The 20,196-nt window shown below is 34.6% G+C and overlaps 1 protein-coding gene across 40 annotated transcripts in view; it reads left to right on the top strand.

The window, feature by feature from the left end:
* The window catches only part of RIMS2 (regulating synaptic membrane exocytosis 2), a 488,690-nt gene that overhangs the window by 302,427 nt on the left and 166,067 nt on the right, over positions 1 to 20,196 (top strand). For all 40 annotated transcript variants that reach the window (XM_059815848.1, XM_059815828.1, XM_059815837.1 and 37 more), the window contains 2 exons: positions 2,832 to 2,900; positions 17,438 to 17,594. In XM_059815848.1, coding sequence (XP_059671831.1) covers positions 2,832 to 2,900; positions 17,438 to 17,594 — 226 coding nt within the window. The remainder of the gene's footprint in view (positions 1 to 2,831; positions 2,901 to 17,437; positions 17,595 to 20,196) is intronic.

Genomic DNA, 20,196 nt, shown 5'->3' with positions numbered 1-20,196 from the left:
GTAATTAGATTCTTTCATATGGATGAATTAGATGATAAGGAGATGACATTCATTCAAATCATAGTTGATTCAGTCCTCTTATGTCTTTCATGACACAAACCTTTCCAAGCATCCATGTGACAAGCATCAGCAAACTGTTCAGTTGCCCTCATCTTCCGATTCCCCAGTCCCCTCTTTCTGATAGGCCTGAGTGATGTTACTGGCATCTCTGCACAGCAGCCACAGTCCAGCTGCCAGATCAGTACCAGTTACCAGAGGCCAGAACTGCACTGCTCTGCACTCCCTTTAGGGGCTTCTGCCTTTTAGATCCAAGCCAAATCCCAGCCAAACTAGTAGGGCTTTCTTGCTTAGTGTTTGGTCACAAATATTGTCCTTATTTATTAGCCTGGTTTTGAATTAGTGGCTAAGGAGCATGGAGACTAATCCTTCTTGCTCACTGGCGTGTATATCACCACACCAGTAGAAGGCTCTGCTGAAAATGACATCAGGAACAGCATCACAGGCAGAATGGATGCTCTTTCTTTGGGAAGCAGGAGAGATTTTCATTGGACCTCTGTGACACTATAATTAAGAAAATAATCAGATTGAATATTGCCCTTGTCAGACTTCATTGCTTTTAGAAATCCTGATTCTCAGAAAGTCCATTAGGAGGCTGAAAACTTTTCCTTCACTCCTGCCCTCATCTTCTAGGCTTTCTCAAGTGCTAATTATGATCACTTGCTTGCTGTTTCTTGTTTTAGAGAAAGACTTATTATTTCTTGAATTCAAAGACACCTTTCACCCTCCCCATTGTAGCATGGCTATTTCTAAACTTTTATAATAAATTGAACCTTCCTGAATTCTACTGTGTAAGAATTGCAGGGTGTAGGAAAACAAAGCATGGATTTCCTTGTACTAGTTTTAATTTCCTATTTGTAAGCAAAAAACTCGCAACCTTTACTGTAATTAAATAACAATAATTAACATTGCTATACTGGAATTGCATAATGGCATGGCAGGCTAGATTGTGTTTTCTAAGAATTAATGCATATCACACTTATACCATTTTCTAGTTGAATAATTTTTAACAGAGCAATTTTTATCCCAAAAGAAATACTCTGCAGTCTAGTTTATAAATTCATACACCCACATCTTGATTGCTGCAATCACTTCTGACTTCTCATAAAAGGCACAGAAGAAATAGACAACATACAAATACAGCAGGAACAATTAGAAATATGGAACGGTTTGCATATGCAAAGGCACTAAACAATGATATTTCAGCTCAAAAAAAGAGATGACTGTGGGAGAATACAGAATGCTGATTCATGTTTCTCAGAATACAAAAGCTTGGAGGGCGTTGTCTGAAATAGTGTAAAAGCAATAAAACAGAGGGAAGTCTATTTCACACAACGCAAAATTAAACTGCAGAACTTACTGACACAGCGTATTATAGAGGCCAAGAGAATACTCTGACACAAGAAGAAATCATATGAATTTGTGGAGAATGGGCTGATTAATGACTTAGGGTAAACAGGATGGGTTAGGAGAAGACTCAGTTGCCAGGACCCCTACCTGTTGAAAGCTGGAAGGGTGCAACACAGAAAACTTTTTCTATAAAGGTCTTGTAAGCACACTCTTTCCACTGAAGAAGGACCTTCCCCTATCCCTTGATGAGTAGACAGATGTTAGACAGTCTGACAAAGGACAGCAGTTCTTATGATTCAAATAATTTCTAAAATGTCTTTAAACTGAAACCTTTTTATTTTTGTCAAAAATCCTCTTAGCACTTGTTCTCCCAGTTTTCTCTTGGGAAAGGAGGGTAGGGATTCTTCTGTGCCAGTCACCCAGACAGAACATTAATCCTTCTTTGTCCTGGCCTTCTTTAGGTTTGCTCCCAGTTTTTACTGGTATTTGTGTGTGTGTGTGTGTGTTTTTCAGAATAAATCATCCTGTGGTAGGAATAAAAAAATCTTGCACATGATTGAAGGATTGGTGATAATTATATTAAATCTTCTACCTACTAGTTACCTATTTTTAGATGGTCAGAGAATTAGAACTGACACACTATCTTGCTAAAGAACAGGGATTTTCACATTTAAAACAAGTAAATGAATAATTATCATTCACATGCCAGTGCTTAATCCTGATGTCAGCAATCAAATACTGTTTAAAAGATGCCACAGAGGACAGAAGTAAACTTAAGCTAAACACAAACTGACTATATATTTGTCCTGTGTGACCTACATTTTGGCTCTAATTGTGGATGTGGAATCTGCTTTTGCCACCTAAGCTCTAGGTATTTTGACAGGTGTACTCCTATAGAGCATTTAATAACTTGCTTCCTCTAAAGTATCACAGAGAAATTTGGTTTTTCAGGACACACTATATGTGTGAAGCTGCCTGTTCTCCTGAGAATGCTTACTAATAACCTAAAGAAAACATTACATCCATTTAATGTTATTGCTATCATTTATTTTTCTGGTGTTCAAAGACTTTGGGGAGGGATGGTGACTTGTATATGAAAACTTGGAAGATGAACAGTGTGATGACAATTTCTAGATGGAGTGAATATATATAGATATGAAGTATATGAAAATATTTCATAAAAGCAATGTTGTGGAGCTGTATTGCAGCATTTAATTTTATATTACATTAAACATTTAGATGAAAATCATTGGTACACTAAAATATTTGCAATAATGCAACATCAATAATTTCCGTTATATGCTTAGATTAATGCTTCATTGTCTAGTATGAAATCCTTATGTTTATTTATGTATTTTTGCTGAGGATAGCTTTCACCTACAGGAAGATAAATGATACATTTCTGATTTTTTTTTTTTTGGCAGGGTCCAAAAGAATAAGCGACAGTGAAGTCTCTGATTATGACTGTGATGATGGAATTGGAGTTGTTTCAGGTATTACTGTCTAGATTTACTCTTCCAGGTTCAGTAGAAATCTTTCTTATTTGCAATTTATTATTATGAATTTTGTAATGTTTTTCTGGTGAATAATAAGTGGAACCTAAATGTATATTTTTCCAACAGACACAAAGTAAGTATTAAGGGTAACGCACATTTAACCACAAAAATTACCAATAGAGGGAAAAAATCAATGTGTGAATTCCCTTGTTGCTCTTATAAAATGGTAAAAATAGCACAAAAGGTTTTTTTTATTAAATGTATAGTAGTGTTTATTTGATTTTTTTGACATTTAGGTTTGTTATATCCTTTAAAACTTCATGGTGGAATAACAGCACTGCCAAAGGTCTAAAACCTGAACATTTAAGGCAGGAGATATTTTAACAGATAATGTTTTACTAAGAAGTATTGGAATTGGGAGTTTAATGAGTATTTGAGATAAAAGTCATCATATGAAAGAGTATTTGTGTTCCTCTTCTAAGAGACAAGATAATACTGTAATCATAACCAAAACCAATAAAATCAGAGAATCATATGCTTTTGCTGACTACAACAGAGAATATATTTAGGATGCAGCCATGCCACCTTTAAACCAGTGCTGATGGCTACTGGTACCAGCACACAGCTGGCTGCAGAGCTCTGTGTGTACTCTGTTACCCTACAGCTCTACTGAGTTTGTTAACCCACTCAGAGTAGTCTGTTAGACAATTTCTGGTTCCCTTGGGTCAGGTCTAGCCAAAGTGTACGTATATAGTGATTTGTGTGTCTTACTCAGCAACGGTGGAGCAGTATATGCTGCCTGGTCTATGCAGCAGCTGTAAAACAGTGATCAGATGGTCGGTCAAAACTTGTTCCTGCCATGCAGCCACCCATCAGCATATGTGCAGCTTTTACACCAGGTACCGTACATGCTGCTGGCACGCTGAGGAAGGGCATATAGGAAACAGGATTCAGAGGAATTTTGCTACAGCTGGGCCTGGGGGTAGAGGAAAAAAAGGAGGTAAAATAGGCAACCCTGGATTTTGCAAGAAGGGCTGCAGCCAAGTATTGATAAATCCAAACATTTGGTGAGCTACCTAATTGCTTGGGTTTGCACAGTCCTATCTTAAAAACTGTTACCAGTCTGAGCTCAGATGCGTTTCTGTGTTGTCTATGTAGTAATTCCCATATTTCCAGATATTTCACCATTATCTCTTAGGTTCTGCTTAATTTTTGACCCTGCTATGTTTCTATTCCCTTGCCACAGGTCTTGGGCTTGCTGGGAAAATGGGATAATGGATTTTTTTATTAACCAGCATGTAAACTTTATCAAGCAGCCCTTTTTTAAACTAACATAATAATGTACACACTTTGCGGTACAAACAGGGCAAGTGATATTGTTAGCATGTTTATTGGCTGTGGTTCACTGTAGGTGTCTTACTAGAATATCTAGAAAGCATACATTTTTAAGCACAAGTTGTCCTTTTTCATATCAGAACAATATAACCTTGCAGATATTCCACAGTGAAACTTATTCTATCCCAAAAGAATATAATTTTTTATCTTTTCTGCATAAACATTCAGATTTTCGTTAACCTCTGCTCAAATGTTGCTGTACTCTAAGGTTCCAACAACTTTATGAGAGACTGAATAAACATTGTGGATGCAAGACCACTAAATTTTCTATCTGCCTTAAATCATTTATCTTCAAACAGTAATAGACTCAGTTTTCAGATTATTACCTTAATTAGAAAGATATTTAGGAAAACTTAGGGCATTTTTATATTCCCACTCCCCTGTTTGCTTTACTACAGTCAGAAGACAGGAAGGATATGTAGCCAGAGTGGTGTGAAGTATTGGAACCAGACAGGCAGTGATCCTCAGAAGTCCCTACTTACTGTACTTTCAGTCTTAGGTTGGTTAGCTTTCTTTATATGCTTGGCAGTCACTAAGGCTTTCAGATTGCCTGTCCTCCCAAAGGGAAGGACTTTCATATTCCTGTTGGTCAGTTAAATTAGAAATGTATCAACCTGACTCTGGAGTTTAATAATAAAGGGAGGAAAAAAGGTGGTTTGATGGATATATGTCTAGAGTGCCCAGTGTGGTGCCATTTGAAACGGAAATCTTTGTATTGTCCTGGAAAAAAGTATCGAGTTTTGCAGAAGTTCTACCAGGTGCTTGAACATCAGTGGGATTCTTGTGAAACACCTGTATTTATAATTTTATGATTTGATTTTTTGTTAACTTCATACAATATTCGAAACACATTAAGCCTTTTAAATTTTTCCCATGTTCTTTGTGAAGGCTGACTTTTAAATAAAGATGATAACGCATCTGTTTCTAAATTTCTTCTTTTCAGACACCTATGACATCTGATTTTCTAATGCAGTATATTGAATGACCATATATCTTCCAGTGCTATTGAAGTCCTTTTCTTTCTACCAGTATTATCAATTCTCTTTTGAAAATCCAGCTTAAAGAACTGATTTTCTTTATCTGTTTTCCATTATTGCATTTTGTATTGTTTATGTGAAGACTGTAAAAGTGGTCATTAAAATCTGCCCTGTGTTAGCTAGCTTTTTACAGGAAATAGATTAACTCCTCTTTTGACAACTTGTAAAATTCTGGTCTTTACAGTTCAGTGAATGAGTCTACTTCCCTTACCTGAGTTTTTGATGTACCTTTAGTTCCTTTAGGATCTTTTAGCTTTTGGATTTCCACTGACAATTCTACACCTTAGTTGCATTTTAAGTCAGACTGGCTGTGTGGGTGGGAAAGTTTGATGTTCTTTTGGTTTTCAAATATTTATTTATTGCCTTTCTTTTTTGTGCTGCTGTCGCTATGTTTGCAAGTCTTTTGATTTATCCTTGTCTTGTCTTATCATCCACATCCTTCTCTCGTTTAAGGTTCTTCTATTAATTTGCAGACTCATCACAATCTTCGTTTAAATATATGTCTTCTTTGCATGAAGTGTAATACTTTAGCCATTTGTCTCTCTTTGTTTTCTTTCTTTCTTACTTACCCCAGTTCTTTCATTTTGTATTTTCAGGTTTTATTTAACATGACACTTCATTTTGCTCCTTTTTCTTCTGCCATATAAATACTGTATCACATCAAGTATGTTTGCTAACATCTGTCAGGTACTCTCAGTGATCCTTTCCATAAAATTTATGCTTATTCAAAGTATTGGACCTGTGAACTATACTCCAGAAACCTTTAAGAACAGCAAGAATTCTCTTTTGGTTTCTCTTTAATTTATTTTTATTCAAAACAGTGGACTAGATGACCTTAAAAGGTCCCTTTGAACCCAAACCATTCCATTATTCTATGATTCTATGAAATCCATGGACCTTCCTTGATCTCGTTATGTATTTATTTATAGTTCATTGAAAGATATATGCTGTCTGGCTTCATCATGTTCCTGATCATATCTGAGATTTTCTCTTTCTCCACAGTATCTTTTTATATAACTTCTCTGGTATTGGTCCCATATGGTCAATTGACTTTGTCTTTGGATAAGCTGGTGATAGGTAGAAATCCACAACTGAAGATCTTTCTTAAGGCACATCTGTAAGCAAGACTGTGTTAGATTGTATTTACTGAAACAGAGGGAACTTTATAAGCTACACTTCCTTGCATCATCATCTATTTTTAATAAATCTGCAGTTGCTGTTTGTTACTACTGTGATACTTTTGATCCACTGATTTAATTTCCTGATGATAAAACGCTTAAATTATGTCTATTTCTCATACTATTATTTTCTTTAATTTTTACAAAAAGTTCAAACATCTCTTGGAAAAATTGTTTATAAATGCTATCACTTCTGGTGGCTTGCATCTTATCATGCTTAGACAAACTTAATAATTATCAGTCTTATTAAAGAGAGTGTTGTTTCTGTCAACAGGAAAAGCTTTTAAGAAAATATTGATAAATCAATTGAAAAACTTCAATGTATTTTTTTCTGACTATATGTGTGTTCTATGCCAGCTACTGTCAGAAAGGGTTATAACATGTTATGTGTTTAAACAAGTATGCCAAGTGATTTTTGACAAGATTTTGAAATATCTCTCTTCATATACAATACACATTCATTTCATCTTGGGATCAAAACCACTAGAACAGAATCTCTACTATATCTCGTATATAGATAGCAGAAGGAGAGGCATTAGCAGTTCTGGTTTTGTCTTTTAGATTGCTTGTACATAGCTTTCAAACCATTTAAAGCATTCATTTTGCTGTCCTGAACAATAAACTTTGGCCCTCATAAAGTTGTCTGTCATCAGCAATTCTGTGTGGGAGCACATCAGCGTCTTCACGTGCCCCTTAGAATGCTCTTATGTGCTTATTGATAAAAGCAATACAGTATTTTTATATAGATTTTAGAAAAATTTGAGAGCGCTTTACAAAACGCCATTTGAATTATCATAATACTAAATACAATTCAATGAAAAGCAGGTTGTTGGGTTTTTTATTTCTATTGACCAAAGCTGAATGGGCATTACAGTTAATGATGTTAGATGAATATGGAATATAATTTCTAAACAGTTATCTTCCCAGGCGCTTTCTCATAGTGTATGTTGAACCTGCTGTAACCTGCTAAGTACAAGTAACCTACTGAGTCTGACTTTATGAACAAAAAGAGATATGTGTTGTCAAGACCATTTAATCATAAAAAGTCTCACCTGTCATTGTTGTAAGACTTAAATATCAAGTGAGATATTAATGTTTAAAATTCAGTTCTACACCAATATCTCATCTGCACTACATCATTTTAAGAGACACTTGTAATCTGAGATATTTTTCAACAAACTAATCCTGGAAGAATGTAAGGCAGTGAATTCTGCATAAACTGCATTGCAAGTCTCTGTAGAGAAGAGCTTTTCCAGGTAAAAGAATGCATTCTCCAGCCTTGAGAAGAAAAACATTTATAGTGATAAGTGTTTCTCATCATGCAAAAGATAACAGGATGTTTCAGGAGCAAAAGAAGAATACAAATAAACTATTTCTTCAGAGGATGGTTAGAGCCAAGTAGATTAGGAAAAATAGTAACAACCAGAAAGTAATTCTTATTGAACTTACAAAAATGATTCTGTTTTTGAAGAAGAATGAAAAGCAGTTATTCATTTTTGCTTCACTTCTCAAAACATCTGAGGAGTTCTTTGTTCAAAAGAATTCTTTCACTGTCATGTTGCAGCCTTCCCTGCAGAGGAAACAAAAGGCCCTTTCTCTACTTGCTGATAATGTGACCTGAATTTTTATAGCTGGATCCTGTTGATAATTGCTGCTCAAAGCAGATACAGAACACACAAATACTTTGGTTACAGCCTGAAATCAACTGCCTATTGAAAGACATCTTACAGCATTAATACATAGAGTGGATGTCTTCTGCCCTTACTGAAATAAAGGATTTCATTGTAGATCATCAGCTAGCCCTAAATGAGAGTCTGTAGTGCCCCAAAAACCCAGTAACTACACACATAAACATTGACAAGCTTTTTCTGTTATTATATGCTAATGCCCATTCCCCTGCTTTAAAATCTGTTCTTTGTGGGTTCTACCTTGAGTAAAAAATAGCTTAGTGTCTATGTCTTTCAAGAATTCCCCCCAAAATTGGAAGTGAAATTCAAGCAAAGTTAAAATAGCCTTTATGCTGACCCCTTAGGTCAAGGGATCTTTAACCATTATCCTTGCTTTTAAACAAGTGAGGTGTATATTATTTACGAATTTATGCCTACAGTTCTTAACACAGGAATTTTTATTATAATTCTTCAAGATTTTCCTTGTATTTTTAGTTTCATTTTCAATGTATCAAAGATAAAGTTTAATAATACTTTTACTATTAAAAAAACCCACTTTTTAGTATCATTTCCTCAGCTGACAAAACAACTTTTTCTTCAAACATCCAAAATACGTCAACTAATACAATTTTTTTAAAAAACTAGTTTTATATATTTAAATATAAGCTGTATCACTCCACTTTGAAAATAAAGATGTAATTACATTCAAGTTTTACTTGCAGATCAGCAGTTATCAGTAACATTCTCTTTGAATAAAATTAAACAAATATGAACTCGGCATGTTAGTTCATGTTCTACCACAGTCCTAATATCTACAGGATATTTTGGACAAAGGCATCTAATAGATAATGGAAAGCTGCAAGGAAGCTGCATTCCTATCAGACACTCTCTTGACAGATACTCCTCACATATGGGAAAGCCTGGTTGGGATGAGTTACAAATGTGGTGACAAGCACGTCTAAGAAGGAATTGCTCCATGAAAGGACTGATAAATTCCAGTCAACAGTGTCAAGAGGAGGCTAATTTGGGGGACTTGCTGGATAGCAGAAAATATATATGGATGAGCACTTAAATAAGAAGAAACATCTGTATAGTAACTGTGTTTTTTCAAGCTTTGTACGTCATACTGGGTGTAGGGACAGCACTGAAAACTTAGCAAGCTCTGGTTTATTATTGTTGTGGGAATGCTCTTCCTATGTATTAATGATCAGAGAATTGTCTCAAGTTTAATGGGCCTATACACACCATTAGTGCAGTAGATCTAGAAACACCTCTTGAGGAACTGAATTACTATGCAGCAAGTAACCAATTGTTCCTACTGTAATGTTTTCTGGTTCCTTTCACTATATATTCATTCTTCGTATTTGTAGAATAATATTTTGATGCAAGAAAAAAAATCCCCAAACCCATCCATAATGTATCTTCAGTTTATAGAGTAATCAGATATTAATAATTCAATTTATTTGATCAGTTACTGTCAGCACTTTTTCGGAGGACATCCAAATTGTGCATTTAGATGTTCAAATTACCACAGAAGCTGAGCACATTTGTATAAAAGATCTGAACTGTCTCCAAAGTGCCCATGTGTGAAATCTTGGTATGTTAAGCATTTTTGGTGATTTGATTATATAATCGTTTTTAATTAATGCTTGTTCTAAGCCCAACCACAGTGAGTGTTAAAAATTAAATATCTGATAAAGAGAAAACTTGATGCCTCAATCAAGTACAGATGTTAAAGTGGAGAAAACGCCACTTAGCACCAGTGTCTGAAACAAGTCAATTATTTTGCCTGTGATGAACAGCAATTCTAATATTGCTTTTCTAGAACAATTTTCATACAAAGAGTTTCTCTCAAGTCATTCAAGCAGCAAGACTTCTAAATTAAAAGCATCATTAGCACTTTTCAGTTGGCTTTTTTCAGGGTTATTTTAGTGCTGTGGTTGTGAACCTCATTTTTGGAGGTTTGTGATTTTCTGTAATTTTGTGCCTGAAAGCTGCAGAATTTGATAACAATTTGTTAATGTTACTATTTACTGAACATGTACCCTGCATAGTATAATATTAGCACAGTACAACCATAATGTGTGGGTGAACACTTTAAGTCAAATATATTAATATTCTCTCTTAAAACAGATAAAATTAAAACTTCAGCTCAGAGGAAGCTATATTTAGTGTGCCTTGTAAAATCCCTCATTTGAGGTGTATCACGGTTTTTAATGAAACCCTCCCATGAAAAGAAGGTGGTGGTGGCACTGCAGTTATCTTTGTCATGTGCCCATCTTTTAAGTGTCCGCAGCTCACAGTTGTTTACCGCTGATTATCTCTATACTGATTATCAGGTTCTGTGTGCTCTGTATGTTAATTTAAGAGGCTTGCCATAGTTATAGAGCCTTTGATTTTATGGTAATGACTTAATATTTATAGGTGAAAGCAGATTCCAATGTTTATCCTATTTTTACTACTGCTGTAAATAACTACCTGCTTTGCTCAATAGCAGCAGCTTGGTCAAGTCTCATTTATGACCTGTTTTTACTGTCTATAATTTCTTTCTGCAAGAAAATATTTTTACTTTCTTTCTCTAACCTTATTTCCAGGACAAGCAATATTTTTGAAATTGGAAGTTAAATTGTATCTTTTTCATTTGAGAGTGTCACCATAATTTTTGGCATGTCATCTGTATTGAGAGAGACAGGAATGTTTCAACTCCTGGGCATGCAAAGCCAGTCACATTATAGAGAGAATTAGGAGTACCAAAGTTACCACTTCTTATCCCATGGTCAATCAATCATCAATAGCAGCTTTAAAGTCTGTTTGGTGTTTAGAAGAACTCCAGTGTCGACTGCTAAACATATTTATTACAGTGTTGGCCAATTCTGGGTGGTACAGATTGGTGTCCATTGCTCTCTCTCTCTGCATCTCTTGTAGCTGCAGAGTAATCACAGATTGCTTGTCTTTCCTCTGAAGCTCATGTGTCAATGAAAGGCACAAAATTCCTATATACAGAGTATTTTATTTGATAAATAGTAAATGCAACAAAAGCCATTGAAATTCAATGAAAGAATAAACATGTGAAAGATGATTGAATCAATTATTTTGGTATCATCAGAGTCTCAATATACTTTATCTTGTGAAGTTCATTCTTAAACAATTTCTTAGGTACTTTTTATATTCCTGCTGTATCCCACTGTATCCAAGGTGGTTTCTTAGACTTTCTAAATTTTGGGTTGAAATCCCATACCAGTTGAAGTCTCAAGGTTGAGTCTGGTATGTGCAGTCTTTTTAATTTGGTTTCAATTGGAGAAAAAAAATCAGTGCATGGGTAGCATAAAGACATGGTGGATCCCACTGGCTGGGCACACAACATGTGCTGTCTCTGTGATTCAAGCACAAACAACTGTTTCATTCTGGAATAGTAGTGGTCACATGCTAAAAAAGAAAAGATATAATTAACTATACTTTTATTTTAACTATACAATTCTGATTTCTAGGTTCAGAAAGTAAAATAAATATTACACTGGCCCTGAGGCTTGGAAATCTACATTTATTTGTAAAAACAAAACAGTAAATAAAACAATAAACTAATTACATTTTTAACAAAAAACTAATACTTAAAAAATTCTCCACTTTTATAAATAAAGAAAGTTTGTTTTTAAATAAATATAAAGACTGCAAGATCAATGAATCATTAAACTGTGATATACTTGGACCAAGTGCCTTCAAGACAGATACTGTAACTCCGAACTATTTGATCTGCCAAAGCTGGCTTTAGGCAGACTTGCTTAAGTCCAAAACCGATCAAGAAACTTGCTAAGCTCTTAACCTTTTGGATCTGAAAATTTTGTACATGATCATACTTTTTCTCTGAATGTGTTTCTCAGAACTGGCATAGTCTGAGTGAGTGGCCAGTTAGCTCCTATGAAAGCCTAGCAGTTTTCTTAGATTCCCAGGAAATGAAAAAACAGTTTTCATCTTATCCCTGTTCAATTCTTTTAAAAAATACTTTAAGATATATTATGTCAGGAGAAAATGCAGGGCTTTGGATCCTGAGTGGATGGAAGAATCCTCCTTGCATCCTTGATTTTGGCAACTAAGTTCAAAACATGGCATCTTCTGAGAGCTGTATCTACATGGCTATGTTAACAGCACGTAGTTTTTTGGATAATTTTTCTAAAATACGTGATTTTCTTCATACTTTCTTACAGTTTAAATATTTTTCCTTTACAGTTCAGTTTTTGTTCTGGCTGTAAAGTGTTGGAATGATAACGACTATATTCAAGAAACCTAAGAACCTTACTGGATCTATCCCTAAACTCCTTTCTCTCCACATTAAACACATGTTAATATTTTCTGGTATTGCAACTTTATGAAATGGATATTTTTATTGAATAAAAGTATTAAATTCTACAGATGCTCACAGAGAGTTATCTTCTGTGAAAGTCTGATATAGTTATTTTCAGTATGAGATAGCATTCTATGTTGCTTTGACTCCTAGCTAGTGAAAATATGTAGTGTGATACAAGGCAGAAAGCTACATTCACTTTACAAAACTGAAGGATGACTTTGGAATTAACTCATGTTAGTTGGTTGCCGTACTGAAACTGCCGCTTTTCAATGTGTGACCTGTTGGCAAAAGAGAAGTTTATAAATATAGTAGTTTTTGTTTTGAGCGAATTAATTGGAGTCACCATCATTGGAGGTGTTCAAGGAACGTGTGGACGTGGCATTGTGGGACATGGTTTAATGGGCATGGTGGTGTTGGTTGATGGTTGGACTTGATGATCTTACAGGTCTTTTGCAACCTTAGTGATTCTGTGATTCTGTGAATTATAAATTTTAAAATTTTTTTTCTGGCAACAAAGTATAGTGGCTATTAATCTGTTTCTTCGAACAGAGCTTAACATGTCTAATTTTGTTGATGCAAAATTATTAGGAGTGCTGATAGTTTCTGCCTTTTGAAATTGTTTTGAAAAGGAAGCACTACCAATATTAGTTACCAGAAAGCATTGCATGTCTGCTTCCAATTTAATGTAAAACATTTTTTAATCAGGATTATACTTGACAATTTAATTTGATAGTCATATATTTTGGCTTATTGCAACAATAATGTGCAAGTGGTCAACTACAATAACAAGATAGAGCTGGAAGAGGCTTTTTGTTTCAAAGTAATTAATTATATGGATTTAATAAATTTAATTATTTTGACATACTAGTTCTCACTTCAAGGAATTTTTTAGACAGAGTAGGGTTTTTTTTGTGTTTTATTATTTGAATTCCTTGCCATTCACTATGTTCATTCAGGTAGAATACCTTATGCTATCACTCATTCCCCTTGTACTTTGGTGTTTACTGTACATACCAAATATTGTATAAAACTGTTGATTTAAATGTTGGATTTTTTTTGAAGGATTTTCCCATTTCTCCATATTACTGCTCTTCATTATGTTTTTCATCTTCAAATGCTACAAATGCTCCCTGTGTATGCAGAATGCTAGGAATCATTGCTGCACTTTTTATACCTATAGATACGGATTACGAGAATAATAATAGACAATATTGTGTCATGTGTACTTGTACAGTAAATAATGCTTTTTATTTCATTATATATAAACTCATACTAACTTGCTATTCACCTATGTCTTTTCGGATTATGCCCTCCTGGAGATAACTTCCTATTTCCCCAAATGTATCAAGTTGTCTTTTAAAGATTAAAACCTTTCTGCCACTTTAAGATTATCTTTAGATATTTGTTTATTTCTTGTTGGTATTTACAATACTTTTCAATTAACATAATCAGAAAAAATAACTGATAAGCCATTTTCCAGATTTTTCAGTTTTTTTAATGAAAATATTAAACATTGTCGGAATAAGTTGTTCACTGTGAAATTAGAAAAGGTGTGTTTTGCATTGTAAGGATGCTGTTTGCAATTAATCAACTATTGTAATAGTAAAAAACACAATACTTTCTAAATTATTCCAATTTCACTTGGTCTTCTCTGCAGAAAATATGGGTTTGGGGTATTGTTTTATTTCAGTATATGGTGTGATATCATAGCATAATAACTGCTGGTTGTTTCAGTACATTTCTTACTCTGTACACAATGCCTTTTAATCAGTTCAGTGAAAAACATAGCTTGTTGTCTTAGTGATATAAACCATAAATTAAAATCAGTAAAATATAAAAAAAAACACTTAAGAATAGAGAAAATACCTTCTAGTCTGTCCAAAAACAGTCTGCAGAGCTCTCACTTGTGGTCTTAACTCTCAGAGTTGCTTATAGCTCTTTTGCTCTCTGGGGTAGCGGATGGTGGTCTACAAAGCTCTTCACAGGTCTCTTGTATTCCCTTGGTTGCCTGTTTCTTACCTATAAAATTTTTCTTTTGGTGACATCTTGACCAGAGTCTTCAAAGAATCTGCAAAATGATCCTCCTAATTTTCCACCTCTCTGTGCTCTGCAGTACATTTCATGTTCTTCCAGCTTCCGGGCAAATTAAAATAAATATCTCATATGTCCTTTCCCTACTCTATCTAGAAAAGCTGGTTTTATCAATAAGAAGGAGTTCTTGGTGCATTATTTTTGTATTGAGGACAATAATTTGTTTAGTGTATAAAACTGTCACATATCTCATGGATTTGCTTAATTAAGAAATTTGTTATTGCTTTGTTGCATTTTTATTTTAACATTATTGAGCTTTCAGCTGTTACTTTAGCTTTTTCTCTTTTGGTTAAAGAATTGGAGAATTGCAGTCTATTGATTTCCAGACAGACTTGCAAAAACTTTATTCAGACATCTTCTATACTTTACTAATTGTCCATATATCTGGGTCTGAATTTCTTGCCCTTTTAGTAAACATGCTGTTCATGCTGTGCCTCACACAATAAATTTGATTGTGTTTGTATTAAGATTAATTTATACTGTATTCTTTTTGCTGTGACCCATTCTATAGACACAATGGGCTTAAGGCTACCTTGATAACTTACCACACTCTAGAAAAGTTTTCCTATGTACCACCAGTTGCTGAGAAACACTGCTGACCCCTTGGTTCCAGCTCTCAACATGTCTTGTGTGGCTGGACTGAGGGGTTATATGCTTGGTACTCCAGTGGATGTCTTCAGGAGTGTAGTTAATTGCCCCCTTTATAGATTGGGATAGCCCTTTTTGATGAATACCTTGTTGATATCCGGTTGCAGTAAGGTGGCACTTAAGAAAAGCAAAGTTGAGACTGAATTCAGATGAAAACATTCAGTTACAATACCTGACATAGACAAAACAAGTTTAAAATATTTATAAGATAAATAAGAAATGAAAGAGAAAATAAACTATTTACATGATGAGTTGGTTAAAAAAGATAGCTCTTTCCTTTATTTATATGCCTTGATCACAGCTCACTCTGTTTCTTCCAGCTGATTTCCCCTTTAATTTGACGTGGGAGTCCTGTAATTAGCCTAAACTTATATTCCCTTTTATCCACCAGACGTTATGGCCTTTCATCTTAATTAAAGTTAGCATTGTTTCTCTTCAGAGGTGAAAATGTCTTTGTTATACCAATATCTTTGTACTTGACTGGTTAGTGAACAACACCCTGTTTCAAACACAGATAAAACTCCCCCTGTCTCTCCTTCAGTGATTTCAACCAGAACTGTGCTGCACTGGTCCTTATATGCTGTATCAGTGTGTATGCTAATAAGTGTACTTCATACACAGGATAAAAGTCCGTAATTCATTACTGGCTCTCAACTGAGACTATACGTAACATGACTTGATTGCTTTGAAGTGACGAGGGAGTATTTGATCCTCAGCGTTATATTAATGTAATGTCGTGATGATGTGCTATTTTTTCCCCTTTATGTACACACATACACACACACACACACACACACAAAGTAGCTTAGACCTAAACATAGGAGGAAGAAGTTATTTATGAATTAGAGTGGTTCATACATATCCTTGGTCCTAAGGACACACAATAAATAGGAATACTCAGCTGGAAGTATCAAACATTCTTGGAACCATAAAATGGACTGAATTAATGAGGTTTTGCTTAGGTGCTTACTGAACATTTTCCAGGAAGAAAACTATGAACAGTCTGGAGTAGAAGACCAAATACTCTTGGACTCTCAGAAGCTTCTCATGGGAAAAGAAGTATAGTTTTATGAGCCAGAATTTTTCTAGTGCCAGGTGGATCTCTAAATATTCATTACTTGGTTGCTGTCTTCAGAACAAAAAGCCAATTATATCAGTTGTCATAGCCACCAGGAACTCTTTGAAGACCTATTTCTGCAAAACATAATCAGGTTAAGATTTGCAATTCTTCCATTTCTTACCATCGTATATTAATTTGATCTTCACAAAATTTGGGAAAACTTCTTTGAAACTGCTGTATATCTGGCATCTTTTTTTCAGAGAGAGTATTGTACCCTGGGACAGTGAATTAATCTTTTTCAATTTGATGCAGGCAGTCACTTTAATACATCCAGCTTTGTAAAAAGATTTTTCTTAAAAGCCTATGCAAAATGGCCATGTGATGGCTTTTTAAAGCTATTACAATTGGGAAGGCTTTTGCTTAGACCATTTATGCCTTCTATTATCCTAATTCAAGATTAGCTGCAGGATGTAAGCAGGTGTCTGTGTGGCCTTAGCTCATATATTTGTGAAGGAATCATGTTGTTTAAGTTCAGACCAGTGAGTGAAATATGATGTCATTGAGTCATTGTTACTTTAATTGTTTCTGAAATACAAATCTTTCTTGAACCCAAACTCTATATTTAACCCTGTAGTAGTTTCCTATCCCAAATTTTTAAACTGAACTTTGGATTAGTTTTTAATTGTGGACATTTCTGTTTGAAGTATATCATACACAATTGTTACAGTACAATTGTAATTAGAAAATGCAATAATTCATTTTGTATGTTATTCTATAGAAACAGGTCAGGTTTATTACTTTTATTATTAATGCATCATATTGACCACAAATAAATGGTAAATTTGGATATTTTGGTTATCATAAATCCCCAGTTTGGTGCATAGCAATTTATTTCTATACTTTGAAAATATAACTATAGGAACTATAGCTGTACTTAAATTAAGCATAACAACAGGAATCAACTTTATGTATGCATTTTTTATTACAAAAAACAAGAAGACATGATAACATTCTTGATCAAATTCCATCTTTTATCATACTTCTAACTACTACAGATGTAGTAGGAAAATAAAAAGTGCAATTTCAGATTCATTGAATATTTGCATTTCTTTTTAGATTATCGACATAACGGGAGAGATCTTCAAAGTTCAACGCTATCAGTGCCAGAACAAGTTATGTCGTCTAATCATTGCTCTCGATCAGGGTCCCCTCACCGTGGAGATAGTATAGGACGGACTAGATCGTGGTCTCCCAGTGTCCCTCCCCCACAAAGGTAAATCGTTATTTAACTATGCAGGTACATAAATTTAAGTGGTATTGATCCTGTAACAATACTGAAAAGCATCTCCAGGCTTTCAAAATCACAATGAATTAGTTAGATCTTATGAAATTATCTAAAGCCGATAATGTTTTTTCTTACATTATAATGATGTGCAAAAATTCACCTAATTTTGTCTTATTTTTCATCAAAAATCAGTACATTCCAATCTAAGGAAAGAAAAATATTTCTCCAGATTTTAATTTTCAAGAGGTATTTAGAAGGTCACATGTTTTATAGCATGTGATGGTTTGACATCTTAGCATTCATTTGTCAGTGGCTGTTTTCAACCCTTTTGTCTGCATAGAATTAAGGTTCTGGGAGAGCTATACCTCCTGCCTGTAGTAGCTTTCTTTCTACTATTTTTTTCAAACTTTTAAAGCATCAAGAATAAATTGACACACATACAATTTTATACTGAAAAATGTCAACTGATCTTAGAAAGCCTCTGATAAATAGTTATCTTGTGAAAAAAAGATTAGGATGTTTCTTCCAAAAGCTAGCCATTTTGGATAATGAGTGCTACTTGATTGAATATACTGTTTAAGCCAGAATTAAGAATTTTCCTGCACTGATAAACTTTCTTAAGAGGAAGCAGGATAGATGTAAAGGGGAACGAAGCCTGTTTTCCAGCATTTTTGTCACTGTGTATGGGTAGGTTTCCAGCTGTTATAATTCAGCTGGAATAAAAGAGGAACTTTTTTCCTTTGCCTATAATGTTCACAATTCACATTTAATACTGAATATCTGGTATCCAATATTTCCAGTCAGGTACATGTGTGTATCCCTTTCTTCTACAGCCATTCTGATTCTCTTGTTTTCTGCTTTCCTTTCTGTTATCTTTGTTCTTTCTGTTAGCTTAAAATTCTTTTGGCTTCATATTCTCTTATGCGTTTACTTACCATTTCCTCTAACAGATACAGACTAAATAATAACCTTTTGCATTAGTGAAGTATTAGGATCCCAAATTATCCCATATCATCACAGACAGCTAACAGGCAGAAACTGTAAGTTTCTACTTGAAGTCTAAAACCGTACATAAATACAGCCTGACTTTAAATGAGACATAAACTGTAGACACAGAGGGGCCTATTCTGATTTCTACTACACTGATTTCAGTCTAAGTAATTGCCTATCCTAAATCTCCTGGAGTTATTTTTCTTGGATATAGACATAAATGTGAGCAAAATCTCTTTGTGTGTGTGTGTTTGTGTGTGCATGCATGCTGTTTGCATTTTGGGCAGAACTTTTACCCAAGCTAGTAATTAAGACTTGTCTAACATCATTCTTTTCATTTTCTTGTAATTTTGCATTTCTTTATGTGTATGAAATGTTTCTTGCTTCCTGAGTTTCCTAAAGCTAAATTTTTAAATACAATTTTGAACTTACAGAGAAAAACATTTCAGCTGTTTCCTACAATGTCACGTTCAAATGCATTATTTATATAGTATTTCCCTGCCCACACACCAAATAATTTCTTTGAGGACTCATAGAGCCCAGAGAATTAGGTTGCCAGAACTTGGGAGTTTGTAGAAAAGAAGCATAATCTTTGGGTTACAGAAATGCCTTTTTTATTTCTAATGAAAATCCAGGTGTGTCAAAGCTATAAGCATTGTTAATCACATTTGCACCATGTTTAGTTGAATTTGTTATGCATGTGCTGCTATAGACATGTTCTAACTGCAGTAAGCATGCTGCACGCCCAGAGATCTCCCAGTTACTGATTGATGCCTCTGCAGGCAGGAGCTCTTGGGCCATAGAAGTGCAAGCTGCTGTTACATCTTAGAAGCCATTTTGCAGCCCTCAGTCCTTCTACTGGACTTTGTTAATAAACTCCACCAAAGCCACGTTGCATAGGAGCTGACAAGAAATTATTACTTCTCTTGTAGTGTTTTCAGCTAATATATTTAATGGACTATTATTCTCTCTGTAGATCAGAATGGAGTTTAGACTGTGGCAGGCACTGAACAACATCATGTTTAGCTTTGTCTAAGACTGTGCATTTGAAAAAGCAAGATGCAGGTGACTATAGAAAGTGGCTAGGCTGAAATGGTGTGGTAAATTTAGTAGGACGCTCATTATTCTCTACCATCACTACCTGCAATTATACCTTTTCACCTGCTTACCTGTTATCTGGTTGCTCCATACATGTTCTGTCAACTGTAAGAAAGTTCCAAAGGAGTGAAGACATATGTTGTGAAAGCAACTTTTCTTATAGAACAAATTTCATTGGAGAAAGTATGTAATTTTCTGTTAAATAGTAAATCTGGCTGACAAAAGCATCCTTAGCAGAGCGAAACAGAACTGAAATAGTAGTAACACTTTGAAGTAGAAGAAATACAGTTGTGTAGGATTTTAAAAAAGCAGCATGAAGTCAGAATCTGGTATAATACAGAAATTTAAAGAAGGAATTATTTATTTAGAACAATAAGCCAATAACACAGTTTTATTGAAAGTGATTTGAGCAGACAGGATGGTACTAAGTTTTCAGGATTAAGGCTTATAATCAGAGTTTAGGTAAGAGTTTTGATTGTGTGGGCAGACAGCAAAGGTCAGA

This window comes from Gavia stellata, chromosome 3, assembly GCF_030936135.1.
Source record: "Gavia stellata isolate bGavSte3 chromosome 3, bGavSte3.hap2, whole genome shotgun sequence".
In the NCBI taxonomy this organism is placed as follows: Eukaryota; Metazoa; Chordata; class Aves; order Gaviiformes; family Gaviidae; genus Gavia; species Gavia stellata.
Note: the sequence above shows the minus strand (reverse complement) of the source record. Positions and strands in the feature narration are given on the sequence as shown.